This window comes from Anolis carolinensis, unplaced genomic scaffold (assembly GCF_035594765.1).
Source record: "Anolis carolinensis isolate JA03-04 unplaced genomic scaffold, rAnoCar3.1.pri scaffold_7, whole genome shotgun sequence".
NCBI lineage: Eukaryota > Metazoa > Chordata > Lepidosauria > Squamata > Dactyloidae > Anolis > Anolis carolinensis.
The window spans coordinates 10,380,357-10,406,144 of NW_026943818.1; the positions used below are offsets into that span (position 1 = coordinate 10,380,357).

Here is a 25,788-nt window from a genome sequence, read left to right on the forward strand (position 1 = left end):
TTATTATTATTATTATTATTTCCAATATTGTCAAAAGGACTAGGAATAGCCGTCTAAACAAAACCTGTCCTTGTCCTCACCATAATTTTTCTTTTCTTTCATTTCGGAAAGCTGTTTCTCCAAAAGGCAAATTTCCTCCGGTCCCCGAAATGAGCTCATGATTGTAAATTAAAGTGTAATTAGCCTTTATGCTTTTTATATTCATTAACTCTCCTCCGCTAATGATGCGGAGGCTTAGCGAGTGTGAAAAGGCCCCGGCGTTATGAGAAAGAAGAAGAAGGAGGAGAAGGAAAAAAAAAAACACACATCCAGGAAATAAAACGGCGATTTAGATAATGGCCGGAATGTATGGCTTGCGACTCGGCTCGTAATTACACAAACGCTCCATTTAAACTTGGAAACGCGGACGGATGTTGATTAAACCCAAATCCCCATCCCCAAAACCTTGATATGGATCGGTTCGGTTAAACGCTCCGCTGGCAAGAGACGGGCTCATCTGTCAATCCGCACCTGCGCCGTGCAGCTGCGAGTGCGAATCCAGGCAAAAGAAACCTGGGATTTCCACCTGAACATTAACCAGAACGTCCCGATGGCGAGAGATCTTTCGTCATGGAATTTGATGCTTTAGAGTCCATTGAGTCGCCTTTTCTGAAGGTTTTCCAACAGAGACTGGATGGCCATCTGTCAGGAGGGATCGTATGGTGTCTTCCTGCTTGGTGAGGAAAAGGTTGGGCGGGATGCGCCTTAGTGTCTCTTCCAATACTATGAATCTGTGAAATGCAATGGGTGGCAATGGAGTCTCCGTATGGTGGGATGGCCATCTGTCGGGAGGGATCGGATGGTGTCTTCTTGTCTGGCGAGGAAAAGGTTGGACGGGATGCGCCTTAGTGTCTCTTCTAATACTATGAGTCTAGGAAGAAGATGGAACCAGTGCGTGGCGATGGAGTCGCCTTCTCTGTATGGCGGGATGGCCATCTGTCGGGAGGGATCGGATGGTGTCTTTCTTCCTTTGTGGCAGAAGAGAGTTGGACTTTGGGATATCCAACTCTAGGAACTTTTCAAGATGGAAACAATCAAGATACGGTGGATGGTAGTGGAATTTCTCACCTCTGGAGGATGGATGGCCATCTGTCGGGAGGGATCGGATGGTGCCTTTCATTGTGGCAGAAAGAAGGGGATTGGACTGGATGACTCTGGGAGTCCTTCCCATTCATACCAATCTATCTATCTATCTATCTATCTATCTATCTATCTATCTATCATGTCTATGGCTGGATGGACATCTGTCGGGAAGAATCGGATGGTGCATTCCATTGTGGCAGAAAGAAGGGGATTGGACTGGATGGCTCTGGAGGTTCTCATTCATATCTATCAATCTATCTATTGGGTTGCTGTGAATTTTTCGGGATGTCTGGCCATGTTCTAGAAGTATTCTCTCCTGACGTTTCGCCCACATCTATGGCAGGCATCCTCAGTGGGTGAAACGTCAGGAGAGAATGCTTCTGGAACATGGCTACACAGCCTGGAAAACTCACAGCAACCCAGTGATTCCAGCCACGAAAGCCTTTGACAACATATCTGTCTGTCTATCCCAATATCTATCTATCTATCTATCTATCTATCTATCTATCTATCTATCTATCTATCTATCTATCTATCTATCTATCATTCTATCTATCTATCATTCTATCTATCTATCTATCATCTATCATTCTATCAATCAATCTATCTATCTATCTATCTATCTATCATTCTATCTATCTATCATTCTATCTATCTATCCCAATATCTATCTTTCTTTCTTTCTTTTTCTTTCTCTCTCTCTCTCTCTCCATCCATCCATCCATCCCAATATCTATCCCAATATCTGTCTGTCTGTCTGTCTGTCTATCTATCTATCTATCTATCTATCTATCTATCTATCTATCTATCTATCTATCTATCTATCTATCTATCTATCATTCTATCTATCTATCTTTCTATCATTCTATCTATCTATCATCCTATCAATCTATCTATCTATCTATCTATCTATCTATCTATCTATCTATCTATCTATCTATCTATCTATCTATCTATCATTCTATCTATCTATCTTTCTTTCTATCTATCTATCTATCTATCTATCTATCTATCTATCTATCTATCTATCTATCTATCTATCTATCTATCTATGACTGGATGGCCATCTGTCGGGAGGGATCGGATGGTGCCTTCCTTTGTGCCAGAAGGGGATTGTACTGGATGTCCCTGGGGGGTCCCTTCCAACCCTAGACTTCTACGAACTCTCAAGATAGAAACATTCCAGATGGAATAGAATAATGGTGTTGAGATCTCATTCCTTGGAGGTTTTTCACCCGAGACCGGATGGCCATCTGTTGGGAGGGGTCGGATTGTGTCTTCCAGGGGTTGGACTAGATGGCCTTTGGGACGAGGCTTTTGGCAGCACATTTGGCAGCAGATTTTCCTTGGCTTTGGATAAAAGTTTCCCGTCGTCTGCCTGTTGGACCCCAGGCCTTTGGCGCTTGACCCCGGGGTCAGGGACCCTTCCTGGGGGGCATGAGCCCTTAATGGCCGCACTCATTAGGGGGCGGTGGGGGGCTGTCAATCAAGGCACCTGCCAGACGCAGACCGCTCCGCAGGGGTGGCGTAGATGGACGAGGGAAGAATCCCGGAGCAGATCGATGGCCGGAATGGGCAGAAAAGGCAGCTGAGCCTGCAAAGCTGCATCGGAGGCCAAACTAGATTTCAAAGGGACCTCAAAGGCCTGCCCAGGATGGAAGACACAAACCGATCCCTCCCGACAGATGGCCATCCGGTCCCTGGTTAGAGACTTCCACAGAATCCTAGAGTTAAGCCATCCAGTCCAACCCACTTTGAGTTCCCTTTTGGGGGAGAAAAGAGAAATAATAATAATAAAATTAATAATAATAGTCCTATTCTGCTATGTATTGAAGACACCATCCGATCCTTCCCGACAGATGGCCATCCAATCTCTGCTTAAAGACTTCCAGAGTTTTCTAAAGTTGAAAATGACTCCAAAGGCCATCCAAACAACCCTTTCTGCCATGGCAGAAAACACCATCTGATCCCTCCTGACAGATGGCCATCCAGCCTCTGCTCAAAGACTTCCAGAGTATCAAAGGGACTCCAAAGGCCATCCAGTCCAACCCTATTCTGCTATGTATTGAAGGCACAATCCGATCCCTCCCAACAGATGGCCACCCCACCTCTGCTTGAATTTCCATATACTTCTAGAGTTAAAGGGGATTCCAAAGGCCATTCAATCCAACCCACTTCGAGTTCCCTTTGCAGGGGGATAAAGAAATATAATAATAATAATAATAATAATAATAATAATAATTATTATTATTATTATTATTATTATTATTATTATTTAATAATAATCTGCTATATGATCCCTCCCAACAGATGGCCACCCAGCCTCTGCTTAGAATTCCACAGAAACCTAGAGTTAAAAGGGACTTCAAAGGCCATCCAGTCCAACCCTATTCTGCTATGTATTGAAGGCACCATCCAATCCCTCCCAACAGATGGTCACCCCACCTCTGCTTGAATTTCCATACATTTCCATACACTTTCCATACACAATCCAATCCAACCCGCTTCGAGTTCCCTTTGCGGGGGATAAAGAAAATAATAATAATAATAATAATAATAATAATAATAATAATAATAATAATAATAATAAATATTCTGCTATGTGATCCCTCCCGAGAGATAGTCACCCAGCCTTTGCTTAAAGACTTCCAGAGTATCCTAGAGTTGCAAGGGGATTCCAAAGGCCGTCCAATCCAACCCTATTCTATGTATTGAAGACACCATCCGATCCCTCCCGACAGATGGCCATCCAGCCTCTGTTTAAAGACTTCTAATTGGCAAGGAGAGATCTCTCTCTTTCCGTATTTTCTTGGGCAAAAAGCAAGAAATAGGAGGGATGAGAAAATGTGTAAAATAATACCTGCGAAAAGGAATGTGTTTGGGGTGCCGTTTCCGTCAAGAACACCCTCTCCTCTTCCCCCCAACCCAAAAAAAAAATAAAAAAAATTCCACGCTTCCAGGTATGAGACTTAATGGACGGCACAATAAGTCCGGGAGACAATTAGAATTTCTGCCTCATTATCATGGTAATCTTATCAGTGGGATAATGAGGTATTAATGGAGATTTAATGTGTCTCTCATAACACAATCCCTTGGAGAAAACACATACGGAAATGGCGGTAAATCCACTTAATGATGGGAAAGGTCCCCAAACGCCGTCTTCCGGGGGATGAAAAATGCCGGAAAACGAGGCTCAAGGTCAACGGATGGAAGGGAGGAGGAGAAAGGCAAAAAAAAAACCCCTAGTTTTTCCCCATAATAAAGTCAAAAAAATACACTTTGCAGGGTTTCTAAAGGAAGCCTAGGAGGGCCATCTGTCGGGAGGGCTTCGATTGTGTCCCCAGAAGGGGATGGATTGGATGACCTCTGGAGGTCCCTTTGGACTCAATAATCCTATTGTTCTAAAAGCACCATAAATTTAAGATCCCAAATACAGTAGAGTCTCACTTATCCAAGCCTCGCTTATCCAAGTTTCTGGATAATCCAAGCCATTTTTGTAGTCAATGTTTTCAATATATCGTGATATTTTGGTGCTAAATTCGTAAATACAGTAATTACAATATAACATTACTGCGTATTGAACTACTTTTTCTATCCAATTTGTTATAAATTTGGTGCTTAATTTGTAAAATCATAACCTAATTGGATGTTTAATAGGCTTTTCCTTAATCTCTCCTTATTATCCAACATATTCGCTTATCCAAGCTTCTGCTGGCCCGTTTAGCTTGGATAAGTGAGACTCTACGGTACCATTGCCCTTAACAATGAGACAAATCAGACATAGCTAGACATATAATAATAATAATAATAATAACAACAACATCACACAGTCCTTAAACGCTTGGGAAATGTGAAAACAATAGACATTGACAAAATTACGATCTGCCAACTGCAAAAGGCCACCCTGCTGGGATCTGCGTGCATCATCCGAAAATACATCACACAGTCCTAGACACTTGGGAAGTGTTCGACCTGTGATTTTGTGATACGAAATCCAGCATGTCTATCTTGTTTGCTGTGTCATAATAATAATAATAATAATAATGATCTGCCAACTGCAAAAGGCCACCCTGCTGGGATCTGCACACATCATCCGAAAATACATCACACAGTCCTAAACGCTTCGGAAGTGTTCGACTTGTGATTTTATGATACAAAATCCAGCATATCTATCTTGTTTGCTGTGTCATAATAATAATAATAATAATAATGATCTGCCAACTGCAAAAGGGCACCCTACTGGGATCTGCACACATCATCCAAAAATACATCACAGTCCTAGATACTTGGGAAGTGTCCGACTTGTGATTTTATGATACGAAATCCAGCATATCTATCTTGTTTGCTGTGTCATAATAATAATAATAATAATGATAATAATAATAATGATCTGCCAACTGCAAAAGGCCACCCTACTGGGATCTGCGCGCATCATCCGAAAATACATCACACAGTCCTAGACACTTGGGAAGTGTTTGACTTGTGATTTTGTAATACGAAATCCAGCATGTCTATCTTGTTTGCTGTGTCATAATAATAATAATAATAATAATAATAATAATGATGATGATCTGCCAACTGCAAAAGGCCACCCTACTGGGATCTGCACACATCATCCAAAAATACATCACAGTCCTAGACACTTGGGAAGTGTTCGACTTGTGATTTTGTGATACGAAATCCAGCATATCTATCTTGTTTGCTGTGTCATAAAAGAATATGGTTGCGTCGAGAGTGTATGAAGGCATTTTGACCACTAGATGTCACTGTTGGGAAGAATTTACCATGATTTATAGCAGTTGTAGGCACTGGGATGTATAGTTCACTTGCAATCTAAGAGCACTCTGAACCTCACCGACGATGCATCCAGAGCAAATTTGCCCAACATAACAAACTTTGTGTTGTAAAGGCTTTCATGGCCGGGATCACAGGGTTGTTGTGTGTTTTCCAGGCTGTATGACTATGTTCTAGAAGCATTCTCTCCTGATGTTTCACCCACATCTATGGCCCGCATCCTCAGAGGTTGGGAGGTAACACATTTTAAGTACTGATGGCGTTTTCTCAGGGTTAACCTGGCATGATGTGAGTTGTAGTTCACCCACAACCTTATGCATTTTGTACAATGAGTGTTTCAAATAATCCAGGTTTGTAGTCATAATAACAACAACAACAACAACAACAACTGCCATTCTGGACCAGAATGAAGAAGGCAGGGGCAGGAAGACAGCTTCCCACCATGTCTCTTGTATCAATTTAACAATACAATAATATATAATACTCATACTATACTAATAGTATATTGTATATACATATAATATTGATAATAACATTATGATGTAATACAATGTAATAATAATAATACACTATTATAATTGTATATTACATGTAATATTACTAATAATATTGCGATATAGTCATATAGTACAATATAATAATATATAATGCTTATATAGTGCTTATATTGTGCTATACTAATAATATAATATATTGTATATACATATACTATTGATATTATAATAATAATACATTATTATAATTGTATATCACATGTAATATTACTAATAATATTGCGATATAGTCATATAGTACAATATAATAATATATAATGCTTATATAGTGCTTATACTGTGCTATACTAATAATATAATATATTGTATATACATATAATATTGATAATAATATTATAATAATAATACACTATTATAATTGTATATTACATGTAATATTACTAATATTGCGATATAGTCATATAGTACAATATAATAATATATAATGCTTATATAGTGCTTATACTGTGCTATACTAATAATATAATATATTGTATATACATATAATATTGATAATATTATAATAATAATACACTATTATAATTGTATATTATATGTAATATTACTAATTATATTGCGATATAGTCATATAGTACAATATAATAAAATGCCTATATAGTGCTTATATAGTGCTATACTAATAGTATAATATATTGTATATACATATAACATTGATAATATAATAATAATACACTATTATAATTGTATATTACATGTAATATTACTAATAATATTGCAATATAGTCATATAGTACAATATAATAATATATAATGCTTATATAGTGCTTATACTGTGCTATACTAATAATATAATATATTGTATATACATATACTATTGATAATATTATAATAATAATACACTATTATAATTGTATATTATATGTAATATTACTAATTATATTGCGATATAGTCATATAGTACAATGTACAAGTATATATTGTATATACATATAATATTGATAATATTATAATAATAATAACTATTATAATTGTATATTTATATTATATATAATATTACTAATTATATTGCAAAATAGTGATATAGTTCAAAATAGTAATATATAACACTTATATTGTGCTGTTACTAATAATATTATATATTAACTTGTAAGCTGGCCTGAGTCCCCTTCGGGGTGAGAAAAAGCAGGATATAAATGTCGCTGATAAATAATAATAATAAACAGTGATTTTGTGCCACGCTAATGAATAACTTGTAAGCCGACCTGAGTTCCCTTTGGGGTGAAGAGGGCGGGATATAAATGTCGCTAATAAATAATAATAATAATAATAATAATAATAGTGATTTTGTGCCCCGCCAATGATCGAACTTTGCGATCCCCGAATCGAGAAAGACCCACAAAGACACAAAGAACTCAAACCCCCAGCATATGTATTTTTTTTAATATGAATAATCAAAATATATATTACAGTTTCTGGTTCTGTGGGGACAAAAAATTTCCATCGAGAGGGAGAGGAGGTTTGTACAATATACACAGTGTTTTTCGGAAGGGAAGAAGAAGAACCAAAAAAAAAAAAAAAAAAAGATAGCAATGTACTGATGCGTTTTTTTATATTATTAGAACTTTTCAATCCGTCCCGTTTTATAATAAACCCTATTCATGTGCGATAAGATGATCCCGATGCCCTCTCCCCGTCCCCCCAAAAAATCAAATGCAGAAAAGCCTCCGTGAAAAAAGCGTTTCCAGTTTTTAGTCGTTTCCCGGTAAATACTTTTAAATAAATACTCCTCCCCGTTTCCCTCTTCCCAAACAAAAAAATGGAGACAAAAGTCCGGCGATTCCCAACACCCTTTCACAACATGGTCCCTTTTATTCTTATGGATGGGAAAGAGGATATATTTTCTTTAAAAATAAAAAAGAGAAGACGATGAAACAAGACGCCCCCAACCTGCCCCGCTATCAGGATTAGAATAATTAGTAAAGACTGGGTTTGTTTCTCTTTAAAATGCCTGTACACTATTTACACCCGGAAGTCTTTTTGCGTTGTGTCTCGGGAAGGAAGACCACCTGCGTTACATTCTTCGGGGTCCCGGTTTCGTCCGCTCACTTGCGCTCGTCGATGGTCTTGATGAACTCCACGGCCGCCGTGAACTGCATCCACCAATAGGACTCCTCTCCGGTCAAGCAGTTGGCGTAGAAGCTGCTGATGTATTGGACCGTGGACAGCAGGCAGGGCGGGTTGGCCTGGGGAACAGAACGACACAAGGCGGCATTGGTTTCCCTGTTCTCCGAATTGAGGCAGGAACGCCATCTATTCAGCCTGTTTCCCATGCTCAGATGCAACCACAAGAGGGTAGAAAGGATTAGCTACTTCTCGGTATATATAGATGTAGTCCTCAAATGTAACCACAAGAATGATCGGTTGCATCCGCATGGGTAATTAATAATAATATTTTTTTTTTCGTGTCAGGAGCAACTTGAGTTGCTTCTGGAGTGAGAGAATTGGCCGTCTGCAAGGACGTTGCCCAGGGGACGCCCGGATGTTTTTTGATGTTTTTTTACCATCCTTGTGGGAGGCTTCTCTCATGTCCCCGCATGGAGCTGGAGCTGATAGAGGGAGCTCACCCGCACTCTCCCCAGGTGGGATTCGAACCTGGCAGCTTTCAGGTCAGCAACCCAACCTTCAAGTCACTTAGTCCACTACGCCATCTGGGGGCTATTAATAATAATAATAATAATAATAATAATAATAATAATAACAACTTTATTTTTATACCCCGCCCCATCTCCCCGAAGGGACTCGGAGCGGCTTACATGGGGCCATGCCCGACACAACAATACAATAACAGTAATAAGACAATAAAACAAAATTGCATCAATAAAACATCAACATCAGTAAAACAGTCATAAAAGTCAGCATACAGCATAAAATGTTAAATGTTAAAAACGGGAGGCTAAAACATGGATCTGGGCCAAAATGCAGAAAACTTCACATGGGAGAGGTAGTTTCAGAGCTAAAATAATTTCTTGATATAGCCTCAGGGTTCAACTCACTTTTGGGTTCTCCCCCATGATCTTATAGCACTTTTAACTTCCTCCATGTTTACAAGTCTCACTTAGTGCACTTTTGACCAGCCCATCTTTATGTTTTATTGCTGCGTTTTAACTTTGTCTTATTGATGGTTATGATTTTATCATATGTTTTAATTTTCATTTGTGCGTTTTTGGTATTTGATGTTATTGTATGTATGCTTGTTTTGCATTTGTAAGTCACCCCGAGTCCTTGCAGGGTGATTATTATTTTTTTTCGTGTCAGGAGCAACTGGAGTTGTTTCTGGAGTGAGAGAGACGTTGCCCAGGGGACATTGCCCGGATGTTTTGATGTTTACCATCCTTGTGGGAGGCTTCTCTCATGTCCCCGCATGGAGCTGGAGCTGATAGAGGGAGCTCATCCGCCCTCTCCCCGGGTGGGATTCGAACCTGGCAGCCTTCAGGTCAGCAACCCAACCTTCAAGTCACAAGGCTTTTATCCCCTAGGCCACCGGGGAGATGGAGGCAGGGTACAAGAATAAAATTATTACTATTATTATTAAGAAGGCAGCATATAACCAGAAAGGACTCATTTCTACCCTATAGCTATGTATGCATCCCTTAGATGCAGCCACAAGAGGGCAGCATATAATCAGAAAACACTCATTTTTGCCCTATAGGTATGAATGTAGTCCTTAGATGCAACCACAAGAGGGCAGCACATAATCAGAAAGGACTCATTTCTACACTATGGCTATGCATGCAGTGCTCAGATGTAACCACAAGAGGGCAGCATATAATCAGGACTTGTTTCTACTCTATAGGTATGTATGCAGCCTTTAGAGGCAGCCATACTAATAATAATAATAATAATAATAATAATAATAATAATAACAACAACAACAACAACAACTTTATTTTTATACCCCGCCCCATCTCCCTGGAGGGACTCGGAGCAGCTTACATGGGGCCATGCCCAACATAAAAGTACAATCACAGCAATAAAACAGTAAAAACAATTTTTCACATCAATAAGACATCAACATCAGTAAAACAGTCAAACTGCATAAAATATTAAAAACGGGAGGCTAAAATCAGATCTGAGCCAAAGTGCAAAAGACATCACATGGGAGAGGTAGTTTCATGGCTAAAATAATCAATAAAGTGCAAGTAATTATGGCCAGGCATCCTATTGTTGAGTGGGCAGATGAATCAGCCTACAAAATTAATCCTCAAAGGCCTTTTGGAAGAGCCACAAGAGGGCAGTATATAAATAGAAAGAATTTGCTTGTAGCCTATAGATATGTATGCGGTGCTTAGGTGTGACCACAAAATTTGCTTCTAGTTTCTAGCATCTAGGAATGTTATGTATGCAGCACTATGGTGTGACCACAAGAGAGCAGTATATAAAGAGAAATGACTAGTTTCTACCATATATTACGTATGCAGTGCTCAGATGTGACCACAAGAGGGCATTATATAGCTTTCTACCCTATAGATATGTGTGCAGTGCTTAGATGCAACCACAAGAGGGGAGTATAGAGCTAGAACTGGCAGATCATGGAGCTCAGAAGACAGTGCGGACGGCCACCAGTATCTCCCCCAGCCCTACCCACTCCCTTCACCTTGATGAGCACAAACACCAGGACCGGGACGAAGTCGTCTGCCCCGGGGACCGAGTCCTCGTTGGCCAAGCTCAGCAGGTTCATGATGGTGGAGCACATGCGCAGGACGCACTGCAGCTTGTCCCGGGGAGTCTTGTAGGCGCTGATGGTGCGGATCTCGGACTGCGCAGAGGGCCAGGGGGCTTCGCGGAGGTAGACCTGTGGGGAAAGCAAGAGTGGACCTGGCAGCTACAACAAAAGGGCCTGGGAGTGTCGGGGAAGCCGAGGAGATGAACAACACAAACACAGTAACATAGGATGTGTTTGCTATGTGAATATGATAAAGAGCTTCGGGCAAGCTGCATACTCTCAGCCTCAAGAGGAAGGCCCTGAAAAAAAAAATCTTGCCCAGGAATCATAGTTTTGGGAGGGTTCTCTAAAGACCATCTAGTCCAAACCCCCGTCTGCCATGCAGGAAAAGCACAATCAAAGCAGCCCCAATAGAAGGCCACCCAGCCTTTGTAGTAGTAGTAATAATAATAATAATAATAATAACCCGACGAAACCATTGATCATATCCTCAGCTGCTGTAAGAAAATCGCACAGACAGACTACAAACAGAGGCACAACTATGTGGCCCAAATGATTCACTGGAACTTATGCCTCAAGTACCACCTCCCAGCAGCAAAGAACTGGTGGGATCACAAACCTGCAAAAGTATTGGAAAATGAGCACGCAAAGATACTGTGGGACTTCCGAATCCAGACTGACAAAGTTCTGGAACACAACACACCAGACATCACAGTTGTGGAAAAGAACAAGGTTTGGATCATTGATGTTGCCATCCCAGGTGACAGTCGCATAGATGAAAAACAACAGGAAAAACTCAGCTGCTCTCAGGACCTCAAGATTGAACTTCAAAGACTCTGGCAGAAACCAGTACAGGTGGTCCCGGTGGTGATGGGCACACTGGGTGCTGTGCCAAAAGATCTCAGCCGGCATTTGGAAACAATAGACATTGACAAAATCACCATCTGCCAACTGCAAAAGGCCACCCTACTGGGATCTGCACACATCATCAGAAAATACATCACACAGTCCTAGACACTTGGGAAGTGTTCGACTTGTGGTTTTGCGAAACGAAATCCAGCATATCTATCTTGTTTGCTGTGCCATACAACGTTGTTGTGTTGATAATAATAATAACCCTAACCCTAATAATAATAATAATAATAGGGAAGTGTTCAACTTGTGATTTTGTGATACAAAATCCAGCATATCTATCTTGTTTGCTGTGCCATACAATAATAATAATAATAATAATAATAATAATAGAAACCCCAGGGCCCATCTAGTCCAACCTCTTCTGCCATGCAGGAAAAACACTATCAACACATTCCCAACATATGGCCATCCAGCCTTTGTAATAACAACAACAGTAATAATAATAATAATAATAATAATAATAATAATAATAATAATAATAATAATAAAAAGATTGCAGGGGCCATCTAGTCCAACCCCTTCTTCCATGCAGGAAAAGCACAATCAAAGCACCCCCGATAATGGCCACCCAGCCTTTGTAGTAGTAGTAGTAGTAGTAGTAGTAGTAGTAATAGTAGTAGTAGTAGTAATAATAATAATAATAATAATAGAAACTCCAAGGCCCAAAGCACAATCAAAGCACCCCCAATAGAAGGCCACCCAGCCTTTGTAGTAGTAGTAGTAGTAGTGGTAGTAGTAATAATAATAATAATACTAATAAGACCGCAGGGGCCATCTAGTCCAATCCCTTCTTCCATGCAGGAAAAGCACAATCAAAGCACCCCCAATAGATGGCCACCCAGCCTTTGTAGAAGTAGCAGTAATTATTATTATTATTATTATTATTATTATTATTAATAATAATAATAATAGAAATCCCAGGGCCCATCTAGTCCAACCTCTTCTGCCATGCAGGAAAAGCACAATCAAAGCACCCTCAACAGATAACCACCCAGCCTTTGTAATAACAACAACAATAGCAACCCCAGGTGCCATCCAGTCCAACCCCTTCTGCCAACAGCCATAACAACAGAAATCCCAGTGGCCATCTAGTCCAACCCCATTTATTCTGCCATGCAGGAAAAGCACAACCAAAGCATTCCTGACAGATGGTCATCCAGCCTTTGTAATAATAATAATAATAATAATAATAATAATAATAATAATAATAATAATAATAGCAGCTTCACGGAGCACAGTTTGAGTATCCTTAACTTCCTTCTTGTTTACAAGTTCCACTCAGTGCACTTTGCCCAGCTCATTTTATGTTTTTATTGCTGTGTTTTTCATGTGTTTTATAACGATTGTGATTTTTAATGCCTTTTAAATTTATTTCTGTGTTTTTGTATTTGATATTACTGTATGCTGGTTTTATATCTGTAAGCCACCCCGAGTCTCTCTGGGGAGGTGATGGCGGGGTACAAAAATAAAATTATTATTATTATTATTATTATTATTATTATTATTATTATTATTATTATTATTATCCCTAAGATAGAAGCTAGGGGACACTTGGTTTGGAGGGATCTAGGAATCTTAATAACTCACATGAGCCAAGAGGGTGATGCGGCAACGGAAAAGGCCAATGCGATTCTAGGCTACATCATTAGCAGTCTAGTATCTCGACTGGGGAAAACTGTAGCACCGCTCTTTTCTGCTTTGATCAGACCTCACCTGGGATAATATCATCACTATGGTTCAAGAACGGAGTAGCGGATCTGCCATCACAGAGGCCAGAGAGCTTACCTCCGGGATCTGAAGCGCTTTATGGTTGGCCGTGACGACTTTGGATAACCTCTGGATGTGATCGTGGAGGAGCCTGGGAGGAAGGAATGTGAACGTTAAGCGACGCAAGAAGAGGGAAGAGTGGGGTGAGTTTCTGAGATGCGAGGGAATGCAAAACTCACTGGTCCCGCAGGATGTCCCCGTCCTGGTTGGGGTAGAAGGCCAGCTTGAAGATGCGGTTCATGACGCTGCGCTCGATGGCCAGCTGGGCGTCCTGCAGCTGCTCCTCGCTCGCGTTCTGCCAGATGACGTCCTGCGCCATCGCCCCGTACAGGAACTGCAGGAAGTCCTCCACTTGGGCCGTCTTGTCGTCGGCCGCCGTCAGCTTCTGGAAGTCTTTGCGGACGGAAAAAAACGGGAAGGTTTGCAAGACAACAAACAGTCTCCTCTTCTCGCAGGCCATCCCTTACCTTTCCCATTATTACTATTATTAGATTATATGTGTAAGTGAAGTATAACATTACACATTCACGTTACAGCTGAATTCTTCTTCTATATATATAAAAGGGTAATGAAATTTCGGCCTAGGACAAAACAACAAAATTACACATCCCAGAAACACTAAACTTGGCAGCACAACCCCTCATCCATGCCTCTAGGTTCATACAACAAAAAGAAAAGAAAAATAAAGTCCTAATTAGAGGGAGAGGTATAATTGTTTTTATCCAATTGCGGCCAGTTAGAAGGCTAAGCTCTGCCCACTTGGTCTCCTAGCAACCCACTCAGCCCAGGGGACAGGCAGAGTTAGGCCTCACTTAGGCCTCTTCCACACTGCCTATAAAATACAGATTATCTTGATTTGCACTGGACTATATGGCAGTGTAGACTCAAGGCCCTTCTACACAGCTATATAACCCATTTATAATGGACTTAATGTCAGGGGAAAACCTTTACCCTTTACCTTAACTACCACCAATTCCTCAATACTTTATTTCCCATACCACCAGACTTTGCCACAGCAACGCGTGGCCGGGCACAGCTAGTTTTTTTATATAATGTTTTTATTAAGTGTTTCTGTACATAGAAAGAGTGAAAACAATGGTGGGTATAGGAATGATAGAATGAGGGGGGGAAAGGAGAAAGGGGGGAAAAAGAAAAAAATATTTAGGAGAGGCCAAAAAAAAGAGAAGAAAAATATATTTTAAAAAAAGTATTTGCCTTCCAATTCATTCCTTTCAGGCATGTTTCATATCCATCTTATATAGTTCCCGCCTTCTGTCTTTTATGTTTATAAGTATCATTATCTTACTGACTTCTCATATTGATTCTATAATTAATGGTGTTTGTTGCTTCTCTGGGAAGTCCTTGACTCTTGACCAGTCTGTTACTTTATGTCCTAATTTAATTCTTTCTGTCAGAATGTCCATTTGCATAATCTCAAGTACTTTATGTATGTCTGGTATTTCTTTTTGTCTCCATTTTTTGGCTATGATAATTCTAGCGGCTGTAGTTAGATAAAAGAACAATTTCTCTTGGTTTTTGTCTAATTTGATGTCAGTGATACTCAAGAGGAAGTATTCTGGTTTCATTTTAATATTGACCTGGAGGATTTCTTCCATACTTTTCCTAACTTCTTCCCAGAACTTCTGGATTTTTTTACATAACCACCACTGATGGAGGAACGTACCTTTTGTTGTTTCACATCTCCAGCATTTGTTTGATACGTTCCTATAGAATTTTGCCAGCTGAACCCTTCTTAAAGTATTTTACTTATTTGATCGTGAAGATGGTCTGATTCCGTTCCTTGTATTTTCCTTCCCCTTCTATTATATATTATTTATTTATTAGCGACATTTACTATATATACTCAAATATAAGCCTAGTTTTTCAGCAGTTTTTTAGGACTAAAAAAAACCTCGACTTATACTCGGGTGAGGGTCCTGGTGGGTTTATATTCAGGTCGGCTTATACTCAAGTATATATGGTATATTTATTATTTTTCTCTATTATTATTTCACTTCACTTCACTTCACTTTATTTCTTAATTAGTCGCTCTCCACCAGAGTGCTCCGAGCGACTTACAATTTAAAATATCATTCCACAATATAAAAATATTCAACATAAAAACATTTATTATTGGTATTGTTACATTTATTATTTTACTCTATTAATTATTAGAGTAACAGTTTGATCATTAGCGGGGCACAAAATCACTGTTCATTATTATTATTATTATTATTATTATTATTATTATTATTATTATTATTATTATTGTAAATACTCGAGTATAAGCGTATTTTTTCGGCCCTTTTTTAGGATTGAAAAAACCCTCCTTGGCTTATACTCAGGTGAGGGTCCTGGTGGCTTATACTCAAGTACATATGGTATATTTATTATTTTTCTCTATTATTGTTGGTATTGTTACATTTATTATTTTACTCTATTAATTATTATTATTACATTTATTATTTTACTCTCTTATTGTTGTTACTTTTACATTTATTTTACTCTATTTTTATTATTAATACATTTATTATTTTACTGCATTTATTATTATTATTAATACATTTATTATTTTACTGCATTTATTATTATTATTAATACATGTATTATTTTACTCTATTATTATTAAAAGGATACGTAAGCACATTGACATTGAAGAAGATGAGAATAATTATTTGTTCAGAGTTGGACAGTCTTATCTTAAATTTGAGCTTTATGTAAATATTCAAAAACATTTAACCTACTGATGCCTCAATTCATGTAATTTTATTGGTATCTATTTTTATTTCTGAAATTTACCACCCTCAACTTATACTTGAGTCAATGTTTTCCCATTTTTTTTGTGGTAAAATTAGGTGCCTCGGCTTATATTCGGGTCGGCTTATACTCGAGTATATAAGGTATATCCCGCCCTTCTCACCCCGAAGGGGACTCAGGGCGGTTTACAAGTATATATACATACAATATATTATATTTTACGACTATATTGCAATATTATTATTAATATTGCATGTAATATAAATATACAATTATAATAATGAATTATAATTATTATTACATTGTATTACGTCATAATATTATTATTAATATTACATGTATATACAATATATTATAATATTAGTATAGTATAATATCATTATATATCATTATATCATTAAATTGACCATTATATCCTTAAATTCTACTCTGGCTATCAGCTAATTCCATTTGAGTCCCACTTCACCTTAGAACAGGGTTTCTCAACCTGGGGGTCAGGGCCCCGGGGGGGGGGTGTCTGAGGGGGTGTCAGAGGGGTCGTCAGAGACCATCAACAAGGATGCCACGACACAAAAAGATTGAATTGCTTTTATATTCATAAGCTAATGCATTTGCTTTGCTTTCATTATACTTTGTTGTTGTTGTTGCTATTATTATTATTTTTATTATTACGGTTTTGAAGTGGGGCTGGATGGAATGTTCTGGACTGTGTTTTCCTCCATGGCAGAAAGGGGTTGAATTGGATGACCTTTTGGGTCCCTTCCAACGCAAGGATTCTCTGGAAGTCTGTAAACAAAGGCCAGTTGGGAAGGATCTGATGGTGCCTCTCCGTATGGCAGAACAGGGATGGACTAGGTGGCCCTTGGAGGTCCCTTCCAACTCTAGGTTAAGCTTATTTTATTGTCTATCTAATCCAGGGGTCCTCAAACTTTTTAAGCCGAGGGCTGGTCCACAATCCTTCAGACTGTTGAGGGGCCGGATTATCATTTGAAAAAAAAACAAAAAACAAATTCCGATGCACACTGCACATGTCTTATTTGTAGTGCAACAACAACAACAACAAGAACAATGAAAGAACAATACAATATTTAAAATAAAAGCAATTTTAACCAACATACATTGATCAGGATTTCAATGGGAAGTATGGTCCTACTTCTGGCCAATGAGATAGTCAAGTTAATTAGGATTGTTGTTGTTGTTGTTGTTGTTGTTGTTGTTGTTGTGTGCCTTCAAGTCATTTCAGACTTCGGGCGAGCCCAAGTCTAAAATTTATGTATTTATTATTTATTTATTTACTGCATTTATTTACTACATTTGTAGTAAAGGGGACTCAGAGTGGCTTACAAATTATATGTGCATACAATATATTATATTATTAGCATAGCACAATATTAGCATTATATATTACTATATTGAACTATACCACTATACTGTAATATTATTAGTAATATTATATGTAATATAGAACATATAATTAATATTATTATATGGTATTATTATTAGTGTTATATTGTATTAAATTATAATAATATTATTATCAATACAATATATTATACTAGCTGTGCCCAGCCACGCGTTGCTGTGGCGAAGTATGGTGGAAGGGCCTTGAGTCTACACTGCCATATAATCCAGTGCAAATTAGATAATCTGTGGAAGAAGCCTAAGTGAGGCCTAAATCTGCCTGTCCCCTAACTGAACCCTGGCTGTCCCTTGGCTGAGTTGGTTGCTAAGAGACCAAGTGGGCAGAGATTAGCCCTCTAAACTGGCAGCAACTGGATAAAAACAATTATTGCTCTCCCTCTAATTAGGACTTTATTTTTCTTTTCTTTTTGTTGTATCAACCTAGAGGCATGGATCATGGGTTGTGTTGTCAAATTTCGAGGTTGGGGGGCCTGTAGTTTTGTTGTTTTGTGGGTCGCCGTGATGCCATCACTCATTTATATATATAGATTATAAAACTGAGGGCGGGGGCCAGGTAAATGACCTCGGAGGGCCGCATCTGGCCCCCGGGCCTTAGTTTGGGGACCCCTGATCTAATCCTTGTGTTGTCAAAGGCTTTCATGGCCGGAATCCCTGGGTTGCTGTGAGTTTTCTGGGCTGTCTGGCCATGTCCCAGAAGCATTGTCTCCTGGCGTTTCGCCCACATCTATGGCAGGCATCCTCAGAGGTTGTGAGGTCTATCTAATCCTTGTTGAAAAGAAAACGGGCACTTTCCCCAATACGATTCAAGTCTCCTTCACCCACATTTTGCACAGTGACTTTCACAAAGCAACGCGGGCGCCATCACCTTGAATGAACTCCCGTATCTTGGACTCCTTGCTCTCCAGCAGCAGCCGAACGCAGACGGTGGTGAAGTACCGGTTGGCCACCTCCTTGTCCCGCAAAACGCGCTGCAGGAGCCTTTCCAGGTGGGCCTGCGTGGTCTGCAGGCCCTGGCGGCAGCGGGTCAGGTACGCAATGTACGGGGCCCTTTTCCTGGAGGAAAATAATTTGATATTATTTTAATATAATACAAACTGATAGTAATATATAATATCTATATATTACATATTACAGGGGTCCCCAAACTAAGACCCGGGGGCCGGATGCGGCCCTCCAAGGTCATTTACCTGGCCCCCGCCCTCAGTTTTATAATATAATATTTTATATCATTTTAAATAATATAATATATTGTATATACATATAATATTGATAATAATATTATAATGTTATACAATATAATACTTATAATACCATATAATAATATTAATTATATGTTATATATTACATATAATATTACAGTATAGTGGTATAGTTCAATATACAGTAGAGTCTCACTTATCCAACATAAACGGGCCAGCAGAATGTTGGATAAGCGAATATGTTGGATAATAAGGAGAGATTAAGGAGAAGCCTATTAAACATCAAATTAGTTTATGATTTTACAAATTAAGCACCAAAACATCATGTTACACAACAAATTTGACAGAAAAAGTAGTTCAGTATGCAGTAATGCTACATAGTAACTACTGTATTTACGAATTTAGCACCAAAATATCATGATGTATTGAAAACATTGACTACAAAAATGTGTTGGATAATCCAGAACGTTGGATAAGCGAGTGTTGGATAAGTGAGACTCTACTGTAGTAATATATAGTGCTAATATTATAATATATTGTATGTATATACAGCTGCTCTGAGTCCCCTTCGGGATGAGAAGGGTGGGATATAAATATAATAAATAAATGTAGTAAATGAATAAATAAATAATTTTAGACTTAGGCTTGCCCAAAGTCTGAAATGACTTGAAGGCACACAGCAACAATCCTAATTAACTTGACTATCTCATTGGCCAGAAGCAGGCGCACACTTCTGATAGGTTTATGTTTGTTACAACTGTTTTCATTTTTAAATATTGTATTGTTCTTTCATTGTTGTTGTTCTTTTGCACTACAAATAAGACATGTGCAGTGTGCATAAGAATTTGTTCAGGTTTTTTTTTTTCAAATAATAATTCGGCCCCTCAACAGTTTGAAGGATTGTGGACCGCCCCTCTGCTTTAAAAGTTTGAGGACCCCTGACATATTATATTACAGTAGAGTCTTGCTTATCCAACATAAACAGGCCAGCAGAATGTTGGATAAGCAAAAATGTTGGATAATAAGGAGGGATTAAGGAAAAGCCTATTAAACGTCAAATTATGTTATGATTTTACAAATTAAGCACCAAAACATCATGTTTTACAACAAATTAACAGAAAAAGTAGTTCAATACACAGTAACGTTATGTAGTAATTACTGTATTTACGAATTTAGCTCCAAAACATCGTAATATATTGAAAACATTGACTGCAAAAACACTGACTATTATAAGTCTGAGTGTGTTGGATAATACAGAACATTGTGTTAATGTGGGATTTGTGTATTGATAGTGTTTAAATGCAATTTGTGCCATGCTTGTATTGCAACTGATTGCATCATCCAGAATGTACCATAGTGTGGAAAGAGTTAATTGCCAAGAAGCTATGATGACCTTGAAGTGTGGCTGGAACTAGGGAGTATCCAGACACAAGTGTTTGTGCATACCGATTGCGTCAGTTCAGTTGAGTTCAGTCTGCCTAGAGTTTGAGTCAAGTTCTGTTGGAGAACAAAACAGTCCTGTATTTGTCTGTCGTCTACAAGTCTGTTTGTGTTGATTACTGCTGCATACAGTAAAACTTTGTAAATAGTTTTACCAACGTCTCTGAGTGTCTCTTCGTTCTGTGCTCCACTGCTTCCATCCAACTACTGCTGCACTGCAAATACTCTCGACACATTGGATAAGTGAAGGTTGCATAAGCAAGACTCTACTGTATATATATTTTAATTATTCAATTATTTTATGTTATTATTTTATCTTATTTTATTAGGAGCCCCCAGATGGCGTAGTGTTGGGTTGCTGAACTGAAAGCTGCCAGGTTCGAATCCCACCTGGGGAGAGTGTGGATGAGCTCCCTCTATCAGCTCCAGCTCCATGCGGAGACATGAGAGAAGCCTCCCACAAGGATGATAAAAAAACATCAAAACATCCGGGCGTCCCCTGGGCAACGTCCTTGCAGACGGCCAATTCTCTCACTCCAGAAGCAACTCCGGTTGCTCCTGACACGAAAAATATATATCTTATTTTACTATAATGATTATATTAAAATACTTTTATATTATTTTACTATAATAATACAAACTAAGAGTTATATATCTATATCATTTATATTATACATATTTTAATTATTCAATTATTTTAAGGTGTTGCCAATGTTATTTTGCACTTTATTGTCCATTTCAACCGTTAAATACCTTTCCCATTCCGGCACATTCTGTACTGGGTTTTATGAACTAGTCTCCTGTTTTAATATTGTATGTTTTATGTTGATTTTATCGACTGTTTTACTGATAATTTATGTTTTATTGGTATAATTGTTTTATTGTTGTATCATTGATATTTGATTGTTTTATTGGGCCTGGCCCCATGTAAGCCGCCCTGAGTCCCTTCGGGGAGATGGGGCGGGGTATAAAAATAAAGTTGTTATTATTATTATTATTATATATTTTATTTTATATTTATATAATACAAAGCTAAGAGTAACATATCTATACAATATAATTTATATTTTTATATGTAATTTTTGACAATTTAATCATTATTTAACTACAGTCCCCTCTTTTAGGAAATTATTAAAAACCCACCTATGCACCCAGGGTTATGAGGAATACTAGGTTTAACCATTTCGCGTGAAATGAACATATAATGGAAACGGCTTTAACTTAGCGACTCGGCTTTTAATATTTGCATGAATTGCATATTTGATGATGTTTTTACTGATTTGTTATTGTCTCTCTTGTTTACTTGTGTTATATTACTCATTTGTTTATGATGTATGTCTGGCATCGAATGGCTGCCATTTTTGTTGTGAGCCATGCTGAGTCCCCAGTGGGGAGATGGGACAGGATACAAATAAATGTATTGTTGATGTTGTTGTTGTTAAGAGGGTATCTATGGCATGCAGAAGGCACCAGGCTCATTCTAGACCAATTCCATGTAATGCCACATGGCTGACGTCTGCAAACCATGACAAATAAAAGTTCTCTATGCAAGGTCTCACCTGTAATCCTCGGCAATGGAGGCCAGCAGCTTGCAGCAAGTCCGGTTGTCGAAGCGGCCAACGCAACGCATGGTCTCCTGGAGCTGGGCCATCAGGTTCTTGTCCTGAAGGTTGATGGCTTCCGCCAGCTGGACTTTTAGGAAGCAGACGATCTCGTTGTCTGGTTGGGAGACCCAAAAGAGACAACACAGTGAGATGATGGCTTTTGAGCATGAACAGAGTCCCAACAATTCCCTCTTGGAGTTTTGCAAATTCCTATTATTATCCCAGAGCATCATAAAGTTTTACAATGAACTCAGTAAACCAACTCTGCTTTCCTCTGTATCCAGTGTCAGGCAAGGGAAAGGCTCTATTGCTTACTGTATATACTCAAGTATAAGCCTAGTTTTTCAGCCCTTTTTTAAGACTGAAAAAGCCCCTCGGCTTATACTCAGTGAGGGTCCTGGTTGGCTTATATTTGGCTCAGCTTATACTCGAGAATATATGGTACATTATTTTTCTCTATTATTATTGGTATTACTACATTTATTATTTTTCTCTAATATTGTTGCTACTATTACATTTATTTTACTATTTTTATTTTTATTATTATTATTATTAATAATACATTTATATTATTTATCTCTATATTTTTTTCGTGTCAGGAGCAACCGGAGTTGCTTCTGGAGTGAGAGAATTGGCCGTCTGCAAGGACGTTGCCCAGGGGACGCCCGGATGTTTTGATGTTTTACCATCCTTGTGGGAGGCTTCTCTCATGTCCTCGCATGGAGCTGGAGCTGATAGAGGGAGCTCATCCACACTCTCCCCAGGTGGGATTCGAACCTGGCAGCTTTCAGGTCAGCAACCCAACCTTCAGGTCATGAGGCTTTTATCCTCTAGGCCACCGGAGGCTCCTATTTCTCTCTATTATTATTGGTATTATTACATTTTTTATTTTACTCTATTATTGTTGCTACTATTACATTTATTTTACTCTATTATTATTATTATTATATTTATTATTTCATTCTGATATTATTATTATTATTATTATTATTATTATTGCATTTATTATTTCACTATTTATTATTACATGTATTATTTTTCTCTATTATTGTTGCTACTATTACATTTATTTTACTCTATTATTATTATTATTAATACATTTATTATTTCACGCTAATATTATTATTATTGCATTTATTATTTTACTCTATTTATTATTACATGTATTATTTTCCTGTATTTATTATTATTATTACTACATGTATTATTTTACTCTATTATTATTAAAAGGATACATAAGCACATTGACATTGAAGAAGATGAGAATAATGATTGGATCAGAGTTGGACAGTCTTATCTTAAATTTGAGCTTGATGTCAATATTCAAAAACATTTCACCTACTGATGCCTCAATTAATGTTATTTTATTGGTATCTATTTTTAATGCTGAAATTTACCACCCTCGGCTTATATTGGAGTCAATGTTTTCCCAGTTTTTTTGTGGTAAAATTAGGTGCCCCGGCTTATATTCGGGTTGGCTTATACTCGAATATGTATGGTACCTTCAGGGTCGGTGTGGTCCGGAAGCCCGTTGCGCGTTGAGTGGGACAACATGGGGAAGGCCACAGAGTCGGCCGAACACAGCGCGAGGCGCAGCTTCTTCTTGGCATCCCTGCCAGGAAATAAACGCTGAGTGAGAACCCGAACTTGTCCAATTCGGACGCTTTGGACAACAGTTCCCCCCTCCCAGGAGTCTTAACCCTATCCCTGCTCACAAATATACACAGATGAGGAAGTTACCGGTAGGAAAAGGCTGAATCCTGGGGCTGGGCTGCTTGGCTGGCCGAGTCTGGAAGGTCATCTGCAGAGATGTTCTGCAAGGCGTCCTCCCGGGGGGAGTCGTGGATGCTCTCTCCGTCTCCGATGGCATCTAAACACATCCGCCACAGGCATGTTGAAGAGTTAGTATTCCCAGATTAATGGCAAAGATTTTCCCCTTGACATTAACTCCAGTCGTGTCCGACTCTGAGGGTTGGTGCTCATCTCATCTTTGGGGCCGGGCTGTGGCGCAGCTGGCTAGTAACCAGCTGCTATAAATCACTACTGACCGAGAGGTCATGAGTTCGAAGCCCGGGTCGGGTTAAGCCTCTGACCATAAAAAAAAAAAAAAGCTCTGGCTTGCTGTTGACCTAGCAGCCCCGAAAGACAGTTGCATCTGTCAAGTAGGGAAAATGTAGGTACGCTTTATGCGGGAGGCTAATTTAACTAATCTACAACTCCATAAAACTGCTCACGAGGAAAAGAAGAGGAAGAACAGCCACCAATGGACGGTGAAGCAACAGCTCCCCCTGTGGCCGGAATCGTGTAGCTGGAAAGGTGTTAAAAATGCCTCTGTGTCTGTCTAAAACTGAATGTTGTTTGTCTGTTGGCATTGAATGTTTGCCATATATGTGTTCATTGTAATCCGCCCTGAGTCCCCTTTGGGGTGAGAAGGGCGGAATATAAATATTGTAAATAAATAAATAAATAATGAATAAAATCTCCATTTCTAATCCGAAGAGCCGGCGTTGTCCGTGGACACCTCCAAGGTCATGTGGCTGGCATGACGGCATGGACTTTTGTCTACATTAAGTCATGGAGGAGCCTTTGTGGTACTATCCTGCCAGTCAACCTACATACATACATACTTTGATTTGTATATATAAGATGAGCACATATAATCTACGTGGCAGGAACCGAACCAGGCAGTTACAGAAAGGGAGAGGCTCCCACCTGTGTTGTCGTAGCTCACAACGGGGCCCTCGCTGGGGCAGGTGCGCTTGATGGCGTTCCGGTATTTGTCCAGGATGTCCTCTGCCGCCTGGGCCTGAGCGCTCAGGCGGGGGCCGGGGTCGTCTGAAACGCAAAGCAAGACACATCGTTATCGTTGGAATAAATGAAGGAAGGAAAAGAAAGAGGGGAATGAATCTGCACTTGCCTTACGGACTGAAGCATCCGTTACGTACCTTGAAGGGAACCATATCGATCTGGCACAAAATCATCTCTGTCCTTGTCTTGCTTCTCTTTTTTCCTAAATGGGATCGGAGCTGCGATCAAAGAGGAGAGGAAGTCGCATTGAGTCATATTGGAACGAAAAATCAAAACTTCCCTACACAAATATACGAGATGGAGCAAGAAACCCTACTTTTTCTTCAGGAAGTGGAGAGGTAACAGAACATTGTCTTCCTTTCAAAACAGAAGTAAACTAAGGGAAGATCGGCATCCAAGTCGCAGATGAAGATTTGTCTTTGATCAAGAAAACGAGTAGTGCGAAATGTAACATTTCACCTTTGGGCATCGCTGAGACAAAACGTTTCCTCCACCAGGGTTTGTTCCGATCCGATTTTTCATCATCGCTATCCTTCCGGTCCTCCATCTGCTGGAAAGAAACACACAACTTATAAAGGACTGTAGGCTTGAGTTGCTGTGAGTATTCTGGGCTGTATGGCCATGTTCCAGAAGCATTCTCTCCTGACGTTTTACCCACATCTATGGCAGGCATGGTGTAAATTTCTATAAATATGTGTGTTTCTATAAAGGAATACATATTAACATGTACAGTAGAGTCTCAC

At 38.9% G+C, this 25,788-nt stretch overlaps 1 protein-coding gene across 10 annotated transcripts in view; it reads right to left on the bottom strand.

Moving 5' to 3' along the window:
- Positions 1 to 7,829: 7,829 nt before the first annotated feature.
- The window catches only part of gapvd1 (GTPase activating protein and VPS9 domains 1), a 191,918-nt gene continuing 173,959 nt past the window's right edge, over positions 7,830 to 25,788 (bottom strand). For 6 of the 10 annotated variants that reach the window (XM_062959306.1, XM_062959305.1, XM_062959304.1 and 3 more), the window contains 11 exons: positions 25,505 to 25,595; positions 25,183 to 25,263; positions 24,950 to 25,072; positions 23,978 to 24,107; positions 23,740 to 23,849; positions 22,193 to 22,352; positions 18,860 to 19,047; positions 13,995 to 14,208; positions 13,834 to 13,906; positions 11,065 to 11,262; positions 7,830 to 8,653 (listed from right to left, as the gene is read on the bottom strand). In XM_062959306.1, coding sequence (XP_062815376.1) covers positions 8,513 to 8,653; positions 11,065 to 11,262; positions 13,834 to 13,906; positions 13,995 to 14,208; positions 18,860 to 19,047; positions 22,193 to 22,352; positions 23,740 to 23,849; positions 23,978 to 24,107; positions 24,950 to 25,072; positions 25,183 to 25,263; positions 25,505 to 25,595 — 1,509 coding nt within the window. In that variant the 3' untranslated portion in view covers positions 7,830 to 8,512. The remainder of the gene's footprint in view (positions 8,654 to 11,064; positions 11,263 to 13,833; positions 13,907 to 13,994; positions 14,209 to 18,859; positions 19,048 to 22,192; positions 22,353 to 23,739; positions 23,850 to 23,977; positions 24,108 to 24,949; positions 25,073 to 25,182; positions 25,264 to 25,504; positions 25,596 to 25,788) is intronic. The other 4 variants (XM_062959308.1, XM_062959307.1, XM_062959302.1 and 1 more) reach the window with 1 other exon arrangement.